The sequence below is a fragment of the Bombus terrestris genome, chromosome 12 (assembly GCF_910591885.1).
Source record: "Bombus terrestris chromosome 12, iyBomTerr1.2, whole genome shotgun sequence".
Classification (NCBI taxonomy): Eukaryota; Metazoa; Arthropoda; class Insecta; order Hymenoptera; family Apidae; genus Bombus; species Bombus terrestris.
The window spans coordinates 11,483,462-11,504,503 of record NC_063280.1 but is presented as its reverse complement, the minus strand read 5'-3'; the positions used below and the strand labels follow the sequence as shown (position 1 = coordinate 11,504,503).

The following is a 21,042-nucleotide window of genomic DNA, read 5'->3' as shown; positions in this document are numbered from 1 at the left end:
TTTTTTTATTTGATGTTTTCTTTGGAAAAAGAATTGACAGATACGTTTACGTTTGTACGGGGAATTGAGTTTAGATGCGAGTTAACGAAAGAGAATTACAAAATAAAGCTCGAGTTGGCAACTTGGTATTGATAACATGGACGACAATTCCTTAATGGATAATTTCTAATTTTCTTTTTTTTCCTTTAATAAATAAAGATTCTTTTCCGCTTGCTTGGTATGCTCGTTTCACGCTTTGTTGAGTTTAAAAATCGAGGGTGAAAGGAAAGCGAGTTTATCGGATACGTGATTATCGATTATTCGAAAGATTTCAACCTTGTTCAGCTAAAAGATAAGATGTAATGGAGTGGCTGAAATTGGCCCTCGTTGTTTCCACAGATATTTACGTACGATTTAAAAAAGGTATTTTGATCGAAACGAAATTCGATCGGTCTATTTTATTTTACGAATTGATATATAAAATATCATCTGCTACCTACATATTAAGAACCAAAATTAAACAATGCTATTATTAAATGATTAAAATAGTACACGCTATCTTGTTCCTTTTCTAAGTTACGCTTCCTCCTAAAAACATACGTGTAGATAGTAATTTCTACTCACGAGGGTAGAGCACGTGAGGAAAGAGCACGTGACGTTCAACGCTGCACAGGAACTGCGTTGAGGGCATTTGAACTTGAGTGGAAACAGGACTCGTACTTCTAACTATAGGAGGAAATGCACGTTAGGGTTAAGATATGACGGCTTCCTGTGATCAATCTAACGTATGAACATGAAATAGGATCTACTTCCTGCTTGGAATTCTGCTTATACGTGTTACGTATTCCTTTTCGGTACATAGAAGCAACGATCGTTTTCTGAAAATATATACACAGAGATGTTCGGAAGCTTGTCGCAGTTAATAGAAAAACTTAACCATCTCGGCATCGTTTACGCGTTGGATATAGCACAAATTTGTGCAAACACGCAGAATCCAGAGGGTGTATCTTTGCCCAAAAAATGTTTGTCTTTAACATTCCAAAATATACAGATTATGAAAGTGATTTTCGCTATTATCGAAGCTCTTCCATCGTGCTTCCTCGTAGTGTAAATTAACAACGAATTTTTCCACAGCTGTCGATTCGTTGTTCCATGCAGTTGCGGCTCGCAGAATCCTTGAAACGGTTGCCTATATGTATCATAAGCTATACGCGATCCGATATATGCTCGGGATATAATTTTAACTGTAGGTTATTGCGATGTAAACTTTGGCGCTGCTTTGCCATTTTATCTCAGTTAGCGTTTCTACGTCCATCGCGAAAAGACCTACGAAATATCATCGGAGAACACTCAATGGTCTTTGTTCGTTTTATTTCTGCGTTTAGTTCGGCTCTAGAATAGCCAGTAAGATGTGATGTTTTACGGAAGATTTTACGTGGCATGGGATGTGGTAGGTCGCGCGTTCACGTTCCGACCACCCTTGACAACATCCAGGACAGGCCAATCCAAGTTCACGTTATGTTCGGTAAAAATCACTTCGCATGTTACTCGCATCTGTTTAGTATCGTTTTTTACGTAATCGTTAGACTGCGAATATTCATAACGGTATTCGTATTCTTACGAACTTTGCGAGCAGATTCGTTTCTAAATACAGACGTTTAAATACTACATTTGCTAAATACAGGCGTGTTATAGCAGCAGCGTTCTTTCTTTCGTTCCATCCAGTTCGCTTAATCCAGTTCTAAATTTCTCATAAATGTGATTGTATGCATTTATAAACTTGTAATTCTTACGCACAAAGCTTTCCACTAATCACAATTCGTATTACATGGTTTGAGACTGTCGGTGAACTGCTCCTGTTGATAAATTGCTATACCGCCGTATATGGCGCGTATGGCGTTATTCTCTGAGCTAAATTCTTTTCCTTCCTAAATTATGGATTTTTACCGCCTTGAGGTCTCATCTGCTGCTATGTATATCGTGAGGGATAAAATTGCGATAACCGTGTATGTGTGCGTGTGATTTTCTTGTATATAGACGAAATTAAATTACGTGGTTTATAAATTAAAGTGTTTTTTCAATTGTTGTTTTCACGTGTGATTGAATTTAACGACTCGCGAATGTTACTTCGTAGTTAAATTTAATATATATCGTGTTCTAAGAAAGTGACGATAGGTCGAATTGATTGCGTGAATGATTTAGAGGTCGATCGGTCCGATACGTTTGACATTTTTTCAAATAGGTTAAACCTTTCAGCGAAAAATGGAAAAATCGTTTTGTTACGATGTATGGATAATAATTTGTTAAAACGATGTGTTATTTTTTCGTAATAGACGTGCCATTTTTCAACGAGCAAACATACCAAAGGAAAGGAAAACTTTATACCGAATTACGTAACACAGCGCGTTGCTCCGTCGATAACGTGGCTGCTATTTTTAAAGTTATCTATGCTTTTCTTAAAAAGAAGTATTTTTACGTTTCGATTGCTTCGAATTGTTCAACATATATATACGTATATATGGTAATGAATCTTTATTTAAAATTTTTACACAAAAAGTAAATGTTGCTTGCAATTGAAGTTTAGCTAATACTCCATCACATGTATTAGCAGATAAATCGTTAGACGTTCATTGCCAAATGTTCTATTATTATCCTTTGTTCTCCTAGTCCAAAGAAACGTAAACCTATTTACCGATATCGAGTTACTTCTTCGTTTATCGACAACCCGGATAGTGCCCATCGTCATAATCGAACATAATCTCTATGCAATCGTAGAAATTCACCGTTTTAAACTGGGTATTGTTTACATCTCGCTCGACCTTGAATGATTGCATCCTATTGAGAGAAAAATAAAGTCAACGGGCCTTTCAGAATGCGCTGAATGCTGGATGGACCCTCTTTGCGCTGAATTGTGTCGCACAAAGAAAGGTCGCTAACTACCGAGCTTAATAGATCGTATTAAAGCACAAATGGCAGCGTGAATTTGAGCGCTGGTTGGTTGCTTCGTTACCAGCACCTATCGTCCAGATGCGTTATTTTCATTCGCCTTTCCTTTATGTTTCAATGATTTTCATTTCACGGCTCGGTGTTGCCAATGGCATCGTATGAAGTCACGTGCCATCGGAATGCTTTCGAATTGTCTCGTTCTCTTTCGATCAACGTCGATGGAATTTTACCAGACTTGCCGAATATTTTCTACGAGGATTATCGAAATTTGATATCGTACGCGTATACCGACCGTAGATGTGTATTCGACTCGAACAGGGCGCGGTTTGTTGCAACGCTGTTTTGTCGGAATCGCTCGCAAGGTCGATACAAATTTTTACAAGTCGTTGAACCACGCTACAAGAGCGTCGCACCTCGCGACTCTTTGTTGCAATTTTTACCGACAACTGGCAACGAGAGAGAAGAAAAGAGGGAGGAGACAGGGCTGACGAACGCGACGAGTCGAAACAAAGGAAAAGGAGGACTAGAGGCTTGTAAAAATCTGCGTCGAACGAGCATCGTGGACGACGTTTGCGAAGATCGGCTGAAAGGCTTAATGTTGGTTGGTGACGCGTGAAGAAGATTTAAAAGAGAAGAAGAGCGCGGCGCCCGTTTAGCATCGCGAAATTGGCATCAGTCACGTAGCTCGAATGAATTCGAGAATAGGATCGATTCAACGTTCAATCATTGCAACAAGCGCACCTGGAGAAAAACGAGCGATTTGTAGCAATCCTGTGTGCAATTAGTCACGGACGTCGCTCGTGCTGTGCGTCGCTCGTGCGTCGGTTGTGTCCTTTAAAGGGATCTAATCACAGCGGGCTTATCTTTGGTTTCGTGTTTGAGAAGTCCTGTTTGCATTACTAGAAACTTTGTCCGTAAGCCGAGCTCGTTTCTTTACTCCGTGTTTTCTATTTCTCTTCTGTTTGTTAACCAAAGGGGAATTCAAACGCCTTAACGTGTTTGAAGTTGAGATTCTCTTCTAGGCTTAACCCTTCATCCGCATGGGTAGTTTCCGATCGATAATTTCAAGTAATTTTTCATTTTGTTCATTGTTCCGTTTACATTTTGCTTCGCTCGAAACAATTACGGTGACATGTGGCGATAAATACTACTGGATGATATTTCAGAAACTTGCAGGAACGTTCGAAAGAATCTTTGGAAGAAGATTTTTTGAAATACAAGAACTTAAGAAGAACTGCATAGACATAAGAAAGATCAGACAAGTTATCGGTAAAAATAAGGTTGTTAGGAAGTTTTAAGCATTCGCTATTATTTGAAATAACGATAAAACACAAATATTTGAAACGGTGAATCATCTTCGGCTACGTCTTTACTCTGTATTTACTTTAGAATTTATAGGGTAATACAACAATAAAATAACTTCAGCAGCTAAAATACTTTTGTTTTGTATCAAGATCAAATAACGTCCTATTTTAGTAAACTTCCTTGGGGAAGATAAATAATTCGAATTTTAAGTATCGGTTTTACATACGCTTAAACTAAAATTAGAAAATATATTTTACGCCTTGCAGAGCGTTTGCCCTAGGAATTCTTTCAATTATCTTTGAATAATGAGATAATTAGCTTGTTTGTATGCGACGATCCGAGAAAATACGATATTTACAACGCAAATTTTAGAATAATCGAATAATCGAAGAAAACTTATCTAAACTAAATTCTAAATAAACGTATCTTCGAACCAAGTCTTTGAAAACTATCAAATCACGCCTTTCGCTTCCGTAGAGCAATCTGGAACAACGCGTACGTGCGTAACTTCATGGATAGGTCGTCTTTTATCTATGATCCTGCAATTCGAATAGCTTCTCAATAGTAAGTCAGGGGGATACGGGTTAGGGTGACACGAACTATTACAAAGTAAACGGAAAACACAAAATTTGGGTACAAATGTTCAGCACGTAAATGATAAAAATAACGTAACCGGATCGATGCGATCGTCTTTCTCGTTTCTGTGACCGGATTCGTCGACGAATCATTAATAGGTGACGAAAAGGACAAAAATCTTACCTGTCGGACATTGGGAATCGATGAAAATTGTCATCGTTAGAAATGGCTTAAAGACAGCTTCTTTGCTAACGAAATACCCTACGGTATTGGGTTAACCGATCGCCCTATTAATTATGGAAAGTAAGAATTTTTATACCGACAATCGTTGAATTTTTCTAGAAGAAATTTTAAATAAAAGCGATAATTCTAAATAATTCTCATAACGATTTCAGCGTAATAACGTTTAGTTTAAAGAAGAAAAATTAATACAAGTGCGAGTTTACACGCCATCCGATTTATTTACGCATTGTTTAAAATCTTTGATTCGTGTGTATTTCAGGATTAATTGATAAATAATCCACAATGTCTTCGATAAATTTAATTTGTCGACGATTTTGGTTATTTCCATTTAACAATGTTAAATTGAAAATGATCAACGTAAACTATTTTCAGAAATAGAATCGCTTCTACATGTTTCTTCCTCGTATTACTTTGAATTTTATGTTCCGTGCGTGACTTATCGGATCAATTGAATCGTAAATGACGATCATCTCTGATATTATGCTCGTGCAGAATATCGTAGACAATCTGCATAGCTTTAATTAAGCAAATCAACCAGCAAGAAATTGGATTGAACCGATTTGTAATATGATTGTACGACGAGTCTTTATCTCTTCCTATATCCAATGCTTCTAGCAATTTATATTGTAATTACGACTGATGAATAATTTATTCCAAAATTATTATATCAAAATGGTCCTAACAATTTATTCCTTATTATCTTATGATTTTATTGCGATATTATATACCGATATCGGTTCAAACGTACACCTTACAATAATTTGTTGATTAATTTACGATTAATAATGTTTTAATAAATATATCACTATATAATACGTGTATAATACAAAGCTAAGTAAAGTTGATTTTATTGCGACATTATATACCGATATCGGTTCAAACGTACACCTTACAATAATTTGTTGATTAATTTACGATTAATAATGTTTTAATAAATATATCACTATATAATACGCGTATAATACGAAGCTAAGTAAAGTTGGTAGTTTTTTAAATAATATTTCACAGGTGCGCGAAAAACGCTTTTCACGGATAAAAATATTAAAGGATGTATTTGGTTTTTTGTTTTAGGCACAAATGCGAGATCGCCTGGGAAGACGTCACCAACGGGGGTAATTGGAAGCAGAGACGGAGCAGGAATTGGTAGGACGATGAAAGAGTACGAAGATCAATTAGAAGCTCTGAAGAAGGAAAACTTCAACCTTAAATTACGGATTTATTTTCTGGAAGAGCGGATGGGAATTACATCAGCGGATGAAAATGCGATAAAAAAGAATATCGAGTTAAAGGTTTCTACGTATTCCATTTTACCTTCTATCAAATCGTTGCGATACTTTGTAGCTTATTCGCAATTTCCCCTTTTTCTTTTTCTTCTTTAATTAAAATTTTAATCGTTTGATCTGAAAGGCGCGTATATATTCCGCGAATTAAAATTCTCTTTACTTTCATTTAGGTTTTGACTGGAAATATCAATATTTTAATTTGAAACTACAATTCGCTTTATTATTGCTGAAAATTCGAATATAGAGGACTATACAGATAAAATCAGAAATATGCGTTTTTTCAACTTTCGTAGATATATTTTATTTATGAGATTTCGTTGTTTTATTCCACCGTTAGGTTGAAATTGAATCATTGAGGAAAGAGTTGGTGGAGAAGCAGGAACTTCTCAGCCAGGCAGCCAAGGCGTTCGAATTAATCGAAGAACAAAAAGAAGCTTCTTCGCGGAATCAAGCTCAGTACCAGCAGTCGCTTGAAAATGAACGAGAAAAGATCAGAAGACTCGAGAAGGGTACGTAATAAAATTGATCGCTTCGTTATTATAATTAAACAAAATTCTGCATATTTTCTTTGTCAGTGAAGAATCGGTAAAAAGAATTTATACCTGGATTCCAATGGTTTTATGATTGATCTCCTACCAAATTTATGTATGTAATTCTTCTAGCAACATTTATGTCAGTTATGCATACGTATATATTATTTATGTATTTATGTATTTTGGGGATTTTGCAGTTTCCTTGGATTAAATTAAAAAAGGTTTAAATTTTATCATAAATTAGTTTATTACGTAAAATGAAAACTATATTTTTTAATTACAAAGCTAATTTTTTTTTTTACTAATAACTTCATAAATTATGCTTATTATTTTCAATAATCAAACACAAATAGCCTACTAACAGCTACTAAACCTACTTGCTACTATGCGCGTTCATCAATATCGAATCTTTTTGCCATGAAAACAGTATGTAATTGCTAGATTGTGGATGTTTATGCGTTTACAAATAACTTAAATATGCAAATAATTTACGGCTCATCCGCAAACACGTACAAAATATCCGATATAAAGTACCTTGTTGCAGTATTTAAAGGGCGAAATAAATCTTTATTGCCTGTTGGGATTCGTTTTGTTTTTGATACTATTCGTAAAGATATAAATTTGCATTAATATCGGCAGTCCAATAACCATGATTTATTAATGCTGCGGTGTAATTTCACAATATTCAGGATCGCATATAATTTAACGCGGTTTCTTCCTACGATATTGCTTGTAAAAAGCTCTTTGTAGGAGAAAGTATCGGAATGTTTCGATAGGTTGTGCTTCATTTGCATAATTACTCGTTGCTTCGGTAAACCCCCTTCTTTATACCCTTTGCTTTCCACGAAGTTCACTTATACTTGATACGATGAAAATTTTATGTTGCTGTCTGTTGCGATAGAATTAGCAGAATACGAAGAAAAAAAAGCAGATGCATCTATCTTCTATAAGGAAGCTTTCGGCATCACGCCAGAGAAGGCGTTGGAGAACGAGGAGAAATTATGTCAAATGGAAGAACTCGTTGCATCTCTAGAAGCCGAGGTAAGATAATACAAAAAGATAACACGCAAAAGAAATAATTTTTATAGAGAAACTAGAATTCATTTTACTTAATCCTCTTTAACTGAAATAACTTTATTATGAGAAAAATTCACACAATTGATTGCAATATTTGTATTCCCGTTTGAACCTTAGGGAATTACTGCAAATAGATTGGTTAACGATGGCAGAAATGGTATGCTGGTGAAATACAGTATCGCGTATGATTATGTAATTTCTAAGTATTATACAGAGGGTTGATCTTTAATTCTGACAGTCGATAAAATATGAGATAGATTATCTAAATTAAGTTAAATTAAATGAAATTGTGTAAAAGAACCAAGCCCTGATACTTACTTTTTATTTATTCTGTCCCTTTAAATTCCCTTTTAATCTTTTTCGAACATCGAAAAAGAAGATACAAGTTCTTCTTTTGAGTATATCCTTCAAGGGAAATTGAATTATTTCCGACTCGATTTTACAAAGTTGATCCCCAAAGAACGTGGTTATTCATGGCAATTGATAAGCAAATACTCGTCTGCCCTACTTCTTTTCCTTTTTCTACGTATCTACACCATTTCAACGCTATCTTTGTTCACTTCCTTCAGCCACGAAAAGAATGCGAGCTTGATAAGCGAGTTATCGTCGCTCTGCAAAAAGAAGAAAAAATTAATCAGTACGATTTTGTCCGTGGATGAGTATGCGTCGTTAACATTGTTCACTGATCAAATCCTTGCAATAGCTTTTTATACATACGTTTGCTTATTAACAGATAATAACTACACGACCAACAAAAATTTCGGTATGTGAATAGTGTGGGCTAATGTTTCCCTTCTTTTCTTTTATTATTCTTCGTATTCGACTGGTCTATCGAAAATGGTAAAAATTGTATACGGGGGATATAGTTCTTGTAAAAAGGAAATATCTTTCTTAAGAATTCAAATTCACCGCAACTTTTAAAGTAATCAGCAGTTTCTTAAAAAAAATTGTTAAAAATCTTTCCTTTGGATGCTAATGTTTAATTTAAACGACTATTTAATTTTCCTATGTTTTCTAATCTTAAAAATAAAAGTGGCGGCTTAAGACTTTTATACATATACATATCTGCCATTTATTAATTTTTATCCATAGTGAGAACGATTTAGATTAAAGATATAATAACGATCACTAACAAAATGGCGAAACTGAATACGAAATTACCATTTTACCGTTCTAGGTATATATACAATATACATACGACAAAAGTACTTTTTTCCCAGTTATACCGTTTCACGTAGAAGAACGATTTTAACGTAAATTTATTCGCAAATGAACGTAGGTGAAACAGGTGACGAACAGCTTGGACGAGGAACGCGTCTGGGCGCAAGAACTCGAGGGTGAACGGGATGAGTTTAGAGAACGTTTAGAGGCTGAGACGCGATTGAGAGAAAATTTGGACGCGGAGAGGTTGCAAGATATTGAGTCGCTGCGGGAGAAAATAAAAGAACTGGAGGAACAGCAGCTAAAAAGAGACACTGTCGTTCAGCAGTGTAAAACCGAGCTACTCGAGAAAGAAAGAATCATTAAGGAAAAAAATGCACAGCTGGAAGAGAGGTGTCGGGTATACGAGGAGCTGAATGCCGTTTCAGAAAAAAGGAAGAAGCAAGTCGATCAATTAAGGACGTCTATAAAAGCCAGGGACGACGCCCTCACAGATCTGAATAACAAACATCGTGCCCTGCTCTCTCAGGTGATTATCAGATTTGAATTTCATTTATATCTATTCCAGGAAGTCTCCTGGTTATCATTTCATTACTGATAAGATCCTTAAAGAGTTACCTTAAAAGAAAAGCTATCGTCTACATAATCATCTTGTTTAACGCAATCATCCGCACTACGCATGTCTCTAATCAATGGAAATTTGCAGAAATCATTGTGATTCCTACATCGACAAACCTACATCGACAAACCTACATCATATCGCTTTATATATAAAAGTCTATTGCCCATCGTGCGTATACTATTCGAAAAATGACTTCTAAAAGAACTGAAACCTGTAACGAGCAAAGAAAAACTTGCCCTTGATCATCGGTACGATTTCAGAAATAATCACTCAACAGTTGAATAAATCGGTAGAGTCTATAATGTAATCCTACACTTATTAGAGAAGAAGAAATACCGTCTTCCTAGACATACAACGAGCTTTCGATAAAGTTTCACATGCTCGTCTGCTTTACGACATTAAAATGAATCTATCTCGGTACTTTCTATTCTTGAAATTACATTTAAACAATAGACGGTTGCACGTACGACACGAACATGACCCATCGAAATTATAGTCTATCCCGTTACATGGAACGTCTCAAGGTAACGTGCTGAGACTAGCACCGTGCACGCTGTACACCGCGGATTTATCTATATATAAAGAGATATCACGGTAGTTACGTTCTAGCGCTTAATCAAGATCCCAAAGAAGGCCGAAAAATGCTTCAGAAAGGCGTTAGAGACGTACAAATATCGCTGGATACCTGACGAATAAAAGTCAGTGAAAGAAAATCTGTGTATACCACTTTTACCGCGAGAAAAAGAAACTGTCCTGGGGTCAAGTTTTACCATCTGTAGATGAAGTGAAATAGCTTGAAACAGACAAGACTGACGCGGGCAAAACATATAAAAACCAAGAGGAAAGAATTGGATCTGAAACTACGTAAAATGTACTGGCTTATTGGTAGGAAATCTTAACTGTCGTTCTACGATAAATTAAGTATCTGTAAAGAGATATCCTGAAGCCAGTGTTGACTTGTGGAATACAAATTACGAAGGACTGCCAGTAATTGATATTTTACATTGATGCCGATCAATGCTTAACGCTCCCTGGTACGTCACAAATGCGACCATTAGCAAAGACTTAGAATTATCGACAACCGAAGAAGAAATCCAGCGATACAGCATTAACCATGAAGAAAGAAAACACATTGTGAAATGCATGGTCCTTTAGGATTCTTTAGAATTAAAAATTAAAAAAAAGGGCACTTGATATTTACTTGATAAATAATATTACTAGGTATAAAAGTTAAAACTAGGATTTAAGAAATTAGAAATTAGTTAATGTAATATTGAATTTAAGGAGAATTATTTTTTTGATATAATGCATTAAGTTTGATTAATTAATTTCAATGAATTTATATTACAGTTCGAGAACGGTTATATCAAAAGATCACCCCCGAGCAGTCCGTCGGCTATGAATTCAGTCGAAGATCCTTTGCAAGCAAGAATGGGACAAAAGATGACTTGTGTGCAAGGAATGACGAAGAGAGGAAACACTTGTCTCGATTGGGAACCAAATCGAGAAAGGTCAACGAGAGTGAAGTCGCCGGTGCAAACTCTGAACGGAGAGATCAGAGACATTAGAGACTTAATCAAGGTTCGCAGAAACTTTCCTTCTCGTCTCTTCTTTTTTCTTGCTAAGAATTATCGAACTACCAACGATCCTACAAACGTCAATCTTTAAGGAATATCGTTAATTTGCTTAAATGGAATATTTATCTCGCTTAGGAGCTGGAAGAAAAAGAAAAGGAATTGAAAGCTCAAGAAGAATCAAGAAAACAGTTGGTACTGAAATTATGTAACACGCAGAAACACGCAGAAACAACGAGTTACAAACTGAAGAAGTTAGAAGGTGAACACGAGAAAGCGATCAAAACGATTCAAGGTTTCATGGAGAGACAGCAACAATTGGAAAACACGAAGCTGAGGAAGGAACAGAAGATCATGGAGTTAGAAATAGAACTGAACAGGCTGCGGGAGTACGAGAATGCGAAGGCTGCGAGGGATGGACACGATCAATTCGTTCTGAGAGATTTCAGCACCGACATGACGGACGATCCAGAACGCGATGCCAGCAATCAGGTCGACATCATGATTTTTCGATTCTGCATGCTTGTCTCTACGTTTTTGAAGCATCATATCAAAAATTTAGGCTTTGGGCTTTTAAGGTTTGGTAGCATTGTCTCGAGGTTATTCTATATTATCGTAGCTGTTTAACGTTATTGTAAAATACAAAAATAATTAATTACGAATCGAATTTGGATCTCGACGATTAGTCGTAAAGGCTAACGGATGAACGGGCATTGTATGAAAGTTCGCTAACGTGGAGACAACGCTTGGAATTGTAACGCATTCCGCTTTTAACGAGGAAAACGGAATTAATCACGGAATGGTTTAGTATTATCAAACGTTTCTCTTTCTTTCAGAGATACTGAATTCACCTAATATCTTCTACTTCTACTTCTCTTTTTCTGCTTTATCATCATCATCTCTCTCACTGCATGACACTTATCGCTTTGGGCCACTGTTCGTTACATTTCGATATCCTTACCGGTGCACCGAAAATTGCGACCACAAGTAGCTCTGCGCTATTCAACATGTACGCATATGAAATTTAAATATGCAAATCCAGCGTTGCTCGAGTCGAGTTCTAGTAATTTTTTCAAGAATTTTCTTTTACATTCATCATACGAGTTTCAAGTTGGAATCCTCCGTCGAGAAGATTCCTTCTCGTTTTCTTACGCTTGTTTTACTTGATTCTTAATTTAATTAATTGAATTTATTTTACATTTCCAGTTCAGTACAAGTTACGTATCTTTTTGTTCACCTTTTTTAAAATCATTTTTATTATGAAGTGATCTATTATTGTTTTTTTCTTTGTGCATACGTTTTTTTGCACGGTTTTGTAGTGTTAACGCATGGCATGTATGAGAGATACGACCGATAAATCGCGTCTTTGATTTACGTATTAGTGTCGAAACACAAGCAAACGGAATATTTGTATTTTACGCTGTTATGTACGTTCGAAGAACGGTTTTTTAAATCACATTGACGAAATTTAATAAATTTTTGTACAATTTTTTTATGTCGCTCTGGTCCTGCTAATTATTCCGCGATATTACATTGCTTTATCTCATTACTTGCGCACTAACATACCTTTCCAAGCTAAATTAACTAATCGCATAACACAACTACCTCCTCAGATGTGAAATTGAACAAGAAGTTCTTAAGAAACTTGCATATTTTTAACAAATCAGCAATCTGTTATCAAAGCTGTCAACAAATAAATTAATTACTCACTTTGCGTTTATCAATTGTCTAATTGGCGAACTTTAGTCGAATTTCTATATATTAACTAATGGGTCGGAACACGTTTACATATATTTTGAAGGATTTCGGTGTTTTCTCGATTCTACTTCGAATCTGATACATGGATGGAATCTAAATATAGTTTAATTAGGCTACGGCCCAAGGTTCCAGTTCCCCAAGGAGTTTCAAAGTCCAAATTTACCGTCAAGTTCATTCCCCTATTATTTTCTTCTTATAGGTGTACATCAAATATTTTCTGCTACGAAATTAGAATTGCCAAGTGGTTTAAAATGATTCCAACATATCGTAATTCGCGTCATTCAGATTCCAAGATACGATCAACTAAATCGATAATAACAAAGATCAAAAATAGACAAACGATTTGTCGAGTGAAAGTATGTACCGTAAAGTCAATCACCTTTAAAAGCCACGGACTCAATTCGCATCTCTCGAGTTATTTGTCTCGTTAATCGACTTAATTGTTAAATCAAAGTACTTGACCTCGTTCCTCGAGTATTTCGACGTTCTTCGATTTAGAAATGAGAAAATTACATCTGAAACAAGACTACCGCTGGTGGCAACGACCGTTAACAGTTGGTAGCTTAATTGGAAACTGTCGGACTGATAGCAGCGTCCTACACACGAATTCCACGTTAAACGAGCGCAAGTTAGCGATCATAGCTGGACATGGAGTGAAAACGGCGTGCGAGCTGGCAACGTGATCGTATATCGGATTATCAAAGTAATTTTCGTAGAGCGAGTCCCGGCGAGGCGGTGTCTTCGAGATACCAAACCGAAGACGTGCCTTTCGTCTAATAATAGAGACAGTCCGCTCGCGAAGTCTGCGCGATCCGCTGCCGGCTCGCAGTCTTCGTACGAAAATTCGTCTCGAGTCTCGACCGTTTTCCAAGCACCGTGGTTTTTTCCACAACGAACGACGATAATTGAAAACGACCGTAATTGACTAAGAACGCGACAAAATCGACATAATCGATCCAGGAGATTCGAGGAGACTCAGAGTCCAGTTATCCTTATTCTCTTCTGTTTAATGCACGATCAAAACGACGAACGTTCGATTAGATTTTGAAAGTAAAACGAATTCGAAGAAGTGCGACTTTTTTTCTTTTGTCTGAACGAAGAAAACGACTCTAGATCGAAGTTGAGTCGAAGAACACGCGAGTTTATCCGTTGACTATTCTTTTTTGTTTGTCGGTTTTCCTCGTTTTGTTTTACGAAAGGGAGAATCGAAAAGGAATCTCGTGATTTTCCGACGGAAAATCCATCGAAAAGTTTCGCAAACAATTCGGGAAGAAACGGCGCTTTCGTGCCTTTCCCTTTCCTCTGTCACAGATATTCGCCAGTGCTAGAAATAATTGTAGCATTTGCGTTGAGTATCTTTCAAGGATTAATTCAACGTAATTGAATCGAACGGAAATCGAAAAAGAGAAAAGAAAAGAAAAGAAAAGAAAGACGATAAAAATGTTCTCCTGTTTGTGCGCCTCGGTGAGAATGGAGGTAGGTGGATGAAACAAGTATCGTCTTTTGGGCAAATCGATTAAGTTTTCGTCTATTTTCCCATCGCGTGTTTCCATATTTATCGTTCAAACGATCTAAGCTGTATGATATTGTTAATGATGGTAATTGATTTTTTATTCTGTTAAATCAAAGCGGATCTGTACAAAATCGACGACTTATCGATAATTTACTTTTGATATTAACGAATTAAGCGCAACAATTGTTACAGTTAGTTGTAGTTAGCTTCTTTTAGCAATGAAATTTGAATAATTTATTACAGAAACTCGAGAACCTTTTGTGCAATAATTATATGACTTTATAAAACTATCGAGAAATTAACGTTATTTTTATATTACACTTTTGTTACATATAAGATGTTTATCTAGCCGATTATTATGAAATTATAAGTATCGTATATTTTACATAGAAAAGAGATTTCTCCTTTCAAAATGAATTGACAGCGATTCGATTATGTATTATATTTCAATTAATTACGATATAATTAAATCTTATGCGATATAACAAATCCGTATACGCGAAAAGATAAATTTTAGAGAAGATAACTAAATCGTAGAAATTTTGCGTGAAAATTATTTCTTATCTTTAAGCAGGATAGAGAATAAGGTACTTATCTTCCTCATTGAAAGGTTAACGAATATATAAGTTAGAAAACTGTAGATCTTTTTTTTTTTTTTTTATAAAATCTCTAATCTCGAAGCTTCAACTCTTATCCATACTTTCTTCTATAAAACATGAATTCAAAAACATCGAATTAATTATCTGTCTATCAGTTAACATTTTTACTTCATTCCTTTCGATTCTTTGTTTCATTCTTAAAACGCTACGATCGCCGACGCTACGCTAGAATTTTCCAATCTACATCGTAAGATCACTTTTCATAAAACTGCTACACTTTCGATTATATTTTCGAAAAAAAAAAAGAAACGCGGTACCGTGCCCAAAACTGGAACTAACGCCGCAAATTGTTAGCTCGTCAAAATCGATAAGAAAAGTCGGTAAAATTAAGGCTAACTGTAAAGTTACAAATTAGATGTATCTTTTTGCTTTTAGGAGCCAGATATCGTTACCCTTGTCTCGCCGCGCAGTTGGTCAAGGAAACCGAAAAACTAAATACCCTTATTGCCAAACAAAAGCTTAAAAAACAAAACTTAACAAACAAAAGAAAACAGAAAAAAAGAGAACGATCTCTGCACAATGTTAAATTAGCATGTAACGTTGCTCCGCTTTTCCTCCCACGTTATCCGTCCACGAATCCTCCACGTACCGCGAAACTCTTCTCTTCTCGCTTAAACAATTCCCACGATTTCGATGCAAATTGATCGCACGCAAACTTTTGTACCATACACCATCTCTGTAATCGCAGTTGTTCTTGCAAATAAAGCTTACCGATCGTTGCAACCGATTTGTTTCCGAGTTTTATTGACGAGAACAATACTTTATATGTGCAGCAACGATTCGACGAAATGGAAGCCAAAATAAACGACCTACGAGACCAAATAGAGACCATCAAGGCCGAAAAGAGTCGTTTGGAGAAGCAGATTCAAGTTGAATCAGAGGTATTACTCCATTAATTGCTTGCGTATCCCTTTGAAAAAATTCTTTCCTTCGTCATCGTGCCTTCGTTAGAAGGAGGTAAATCCGGCTAAGTAGCTTTTATATCAATTCGAGAAATTAGACAAGAAGCTCGAAAAGCTTGTGTAACTTAATTGGCAAATTGTCATTCGACCGCAGAATTTCAAGAGGGAAGAAATTATCGATTAATTTGTTCGAAGATCGGATGCGTTTGTCCAACTATGTGCTTACGTACGATAGTAATATTTTATTTATATATACGTTGAAAGAATGTGTTCGGTATTGTGTAAAGAAAGTACGAATTACGCGAGATGATATTTCGATTCGTGAATTCTTGCAAAAATTGCACTGTCTGAAAGTTTTATACTTTTCTGACTCGTTCCTCTATGAATGGATATATTTTTCTCTACTTTCTCTATTTAAGTAGCAGATTATGGAATTAACTATTAATATTAGATACAATGGAAGGAAGCTTGTCGATTGGATTTTCTCCAAATTATTTAAATTGCAATCTAATTTCTTAAAACGCGAAACTGTCTTCGTTTCTTCTTATTTAAAAATATATTTTTATCACTTTGCATAATTTCGTATAAATATTTAGTAATATTTGTAACAAATTAAACCATCGCGTAGAGTAGGTTTTATTCGAGTTCAAGCAAAGTTAAATGGTTTAGGATGCGAAGTAACATCATAACTAGTTTTAGATTTCGTTAAACGATCGAATATTAAAATAATATTAGTAATACACAGATTTTTCTCTATTTATCATCGCGCGTATATATAACACCTTATTCCACTAATATTGCTCTTTTCTTCGCGTCTGAGCTTATTTATCGATACACATAATACTCACGTAGTGTAATTAATAACAAAGCAACGTAGTTAATCATTTAAATCTTTTAACATCGAATAAACAAGAATTGATAATGAAAATTGTTCAATTTGCACGATTAACCAGAGTTCTGATCTCCGTTAAAATCTCCAAACTAATAACATATTAATATTATTTCCAGGAATTGAAAGGGCGACTTCAGGATAGGGAACAGAAGATAGAAGTTCTGGAGATCGAGAAGCAGACGATAAAGGAACAGCTGCAGAACAAGATGGATGAACTCGACAAACTGAAGAAAATGATAAAAAACGATATAGAGGATTCGAGCAAACGGGAGGACCTTATTCACGATCTGCAAGTTCGCGATGCAGAGATCGCGGAGAAGAATCATAAGATCGAGCAGTTGTCGAAGGAGCTGCAAGTGAAGACACAGAACCTACAGAAGCTGGTGAACACGGAGCTGTGGAGCAAGAACAAGGAGATCGCCAAGCTCCACAACCATATGACCGCCACTCACTGTCTCGAAAGGAGCCGAAACAAGTTAGACATGACGCAAGAAAGCGCTAGCACGCAGCTATCGACTCTGATCAAAGAGTTAAACGACATTGGTATCAAGGTAACGTTTACCAATGAGGTGATCCAACTGAACTACGTCGACGGGAACGAGACCATAGACGTAAAAACTATGACAGACTATGTACAGAAGCTGGTAGCCCAGAAAAATGAGTTGGAGAAGGAAGTCGATTACCTAAAGTGGTTGAAGCTAGTTTCGAAACCGGACATCGCCACGGAGATCGATGGATACGGTGATAATCAAACGGAGAGAGCCAAGAAATATTGCGAACTCATGCGTACACACTTGAAAGACTTGGTAAAGTTCATGAAAGAAATGTTGAAAAACGCTAACTACGCGGATACCATCGGTAACGACCATAAGAAGACCGTATTCGACGTTTTCATGAACTCGAAGATACTGTCTGACGATTTCGTCAATGCGCTCGAGGGAATGTCAACGAATGATTTAGCCATTAACACCGACGAAGCGAATGTAAAATCGCTGGACAATTCGGTGAAGAAAAGTCGATCTGACAACTTACTCAGCGCTACGAAGAATCAAGCGTCCACACAGTCAGATTCTGAGGCGTTTTCTGAACCTGATAGGACCGTTTCTATGGCTAGAATTGGATTACAAGAGACGCAACAGAAGTCTTTGAACCGGTCCAGATTTTCCAAGTATACCAAAACGTTCACCGATTCCGAAGACTCGTTGGAATATGTGCCTTATTATAAGTCGTATCAGAATGACCTGAACGATTCCGAAGCTAATTATCAGATACAAGAGCTTAAAGAAACAAACGCTTTACTGTACACGGAGCTCAGTGCTCTTAGGAACGAGTTCACTGCCAAAATTTCTTTCGATTGTGTAAGTATGACCTACGCAGTTTTATTAACCCTGTCGCGTATCATACCCATTTTTTGGTATATTCTTTCCCTTTCCTATTTTATCATGTCTGCTTATTAGACATTTTGTAAAAATATATTTTAGAAGTCTTTAATACGATAGCAAAGTAGATGATCTTCTTTTTAAATGTACTTTCTTAATTTTCAGATATTCGACGAAAAAATATCGCCATTGATAATCAAATTGGAAAAGTCGCAAAAGTACTGTGAGAAACTGCAATCAGCTTTGGACAGAAGAGTACACGAAGTCCACACACTGAGGAAAGAAAGCAAACAAAATTGTACGCGTAGAGTGCAATTGGAAAAGAAACTAGCTGATTTGGAGGCCATGGCAACAGAAATGAATAAACAGAAGGCTGAACTAATCCATTACAAGGACAATGCCGAAAGAAAAGCTGCGGAAATGCTAATATCACTCAATAGGGAAAACGACACGGTAATAAATCATTCTTTTCTTAATTTTTATAATTTTAATTGTACTATTGAATGGTATTTGAGACTAATTGAAAACATAGCTCTTTGAGAATTAATATTTTACCGATATTAGTTCTTATCGTTTAGTAATCATCTTTTCTGAATAATTACAGTTGAGGACACGAATCAAAAAATTGGAGGACGAACACGAATCTGCAAAGACGAGCATATCAACGTTGACGAAAGAACTGGACCATTTGACTCTTTCGCATAGTCAGATTCTCGTGGAGAATACAAAGCTAACGAACGATAAGTTACGTTTAGAGCAAGAAGTAAGGAAAACGGAGAACAGATGTGACATGACTGTTCGTACCATGCATGATAAATTTAACAAAGAAGTAAGATAATCAATGTTTATGGTTCGACTTAATTAGAATCAAACCGTATTCAATCGTAATACCATTTTGTAATACCTGTGTACATTTACAGATATCAGATCTGAATCAAATCAATGAATCTCAAAGGGCGAGATTACAAGAATTGGAAGTGACTAATAAAGAGTTGCGAAGACACGTAGCAGTTTGTGAGGCGAGCGATTCAGCGCCAAGTTCTAGTGGCGTTTCTTCGATACCTACAGAGACTATGCTGAAACAAACTTGCGAAGATATCATGCAAGAATATCAAGCATATAACGTTAGTCGAATATTTTTATTAAGCGTATCTTTATTTTCTTATTTTGTTTTTTTAAACGGTTCATTCAAGAGAGAATTTATTGAAAGCTTGAATGCACTTGTAAGGATTGCGTGTTTCTAATGGACTACTATTGTTCAATGATCGACGCTTCAAAAGTTTCTGCTATTATATAGATTAAATGTGCAGTCAATTTAAAAGTGTAGTAGAAATTTTATAACGATTGATATTTTAATTATTTTCTGGGATTAATCGAAGATTATGTTAAATTATATTATTTTAGAATTCGCAGTACTGGCTACCTATAAGCTACTCAACGATTGGTGGCCGCAGTAAAACAAGCTGTTCGCCAGACCTAGGAATCGAAAGTGATGCGGCTGTTACAACTATGAGGCCATTACAAGACACTTTAAAAATCACCGAATCCATGACTAATCTATTGAGCGATGAAGATAATAACAATGATAATAGGCCAGTTCGAGAAGTCGATAGCGAAAGCCCTTTGCCGATAGAAGGTAACTTATTTTTATAAATTATAACAGCTGTTATAGAATTTTATTTGTATTAAAATTAATTTTATTTCAATCATACATCCCTAATTCTTCGTTATATGTTTCAACAAATAAAATTTATTATTTATTAGGTCTCGATGAAGTAGAAGCTTTGAAGCAAGAAAATGAAACGCTGAAAAGAAGATTAATGAAAACAAGAAGGGCATTGGAAGATACTTTCCAACATCTTTCGGCGTCGAATAAAAACAAGAAAAACGTCGAGAAAGCGATAACGAAACAATTACAAATTACTAAGAGCATATTGAAGAAAACAAGGACGTATGAAGAACCACTGGACAATTGAAACAATTAAAGAAACTACAGAAAAATATCATTCATTCGCCAGAAAATAGAAAACCAAATGAAAAGTCGTCGTTCGTTGTGGGTTTTTAAAGAACTGAAATTATCCTCAACATTTTTAATCGCGTTTTTACTATATTTCTGTATTTCATACGTTTTTCGATTCATATAAAAATTTCGAACAATCGTCGACGTACGAATTGTATTTGTACAAATGAACGAAAAACGGCGGCGACGGTTATTGTATTTTGTAAGGAAAAGTATTTTCGTATATTCGTGAAACATTGAACGAAAAAAAGGAAGATGTAAGAATTTATATAGAGAAAAGACGACGATAAGGAAAAAAGAAAGAAAGGAATCTTCGTGGAAAATACGAAGCTGTATATGTAAGTTTTGTATATAATCGTGTATGTGTATTCGAATTCTTTTGTAGATTGTTTCTTCTCTTCGAAGGTTACTACAACCTTATCATCGAAACGAAAGCTGTCCATTTTACCGTATCTTCGAGTTCTCGACGTCCTGAAATTCGCGCGCGTGTACATATGAACACCGAGAAAGTCATTACACAGCATCTGTACATAATCTTCGCAAATAAAGTGCCATTGATATTTGAAAGGAAAAAGTGACGTTAAAGTTAGAAAAAAGATTGCTTCTTATTTCCAGTTCCA

General features: G+C 35.9%; 1 protein-coding gene across 4 annotated transcripts in view; it reads left to right on the top strand.

Annotated features, from left to right (window-relative positions):
* LOC100648065 (centrosomin) overlaps positions 1-20,996 on the top strand; it is a 37,347-nt gene extending 16,351 nt beyond the window's left edge. For 2 of the 4 annotated variants that reach the window (XM_003399609.4, XM_003399607.4), the window contains exons 3-15: positions 6,121-6,338; positions 6,670-6,841; positions 7,767-7,906; positions 9,222-9,632; positions 11,076-11,306; positions 11,438-11,791; positions 16,003-16,110; positions 17,140-18,381; positions 18,568-18,855; positions 19,007-19,231; positions 19,323-19,526; positions 19,807-20,038; positions 20,167-20,996. In XM_003399609.4, the coding sequence (XP_003399657.2) occupies positions 6,121-6,338; positions 6,670-6,841; positions 7,767-7,906; positions 9,222-9,632; positions 11,076-11,306; positions 11,438-11,791; positions 16,003-16,110; positions 17,140-18,381; positions 18,568-18,855; positions 19,007-19,231; positions 19,323-19,526; positions 19,807-20,038; positions 20,167-20,378 (4,037 nt within the window). In that variant the 3' untranslated portion in view covers positions 20,379-20,996. Of the gene's footprint in view, positions 1-1,277; positions 1,505-6,120; positions 6,339-6,669; positions 6,842-7,766; positions 7,907-9,221; positions 9,633-11,075; positions 11,307-11,437; positions 11,792-16,002; positions 16,111-17,139; positions 18,382-18,567; positions 18,856-19,006; positions 19,232-19,322; positions 19,527-19,806; positions 20,039-20,166 lie in introns of those variants that run through there. The other 2 variants (XM_003399608.4, XM_020865796.2) reach the window with 2 other exon arrangements.
* The last annotated feature ends 46 nt before the right edge of the window (positions 20,997-21,042 follow it).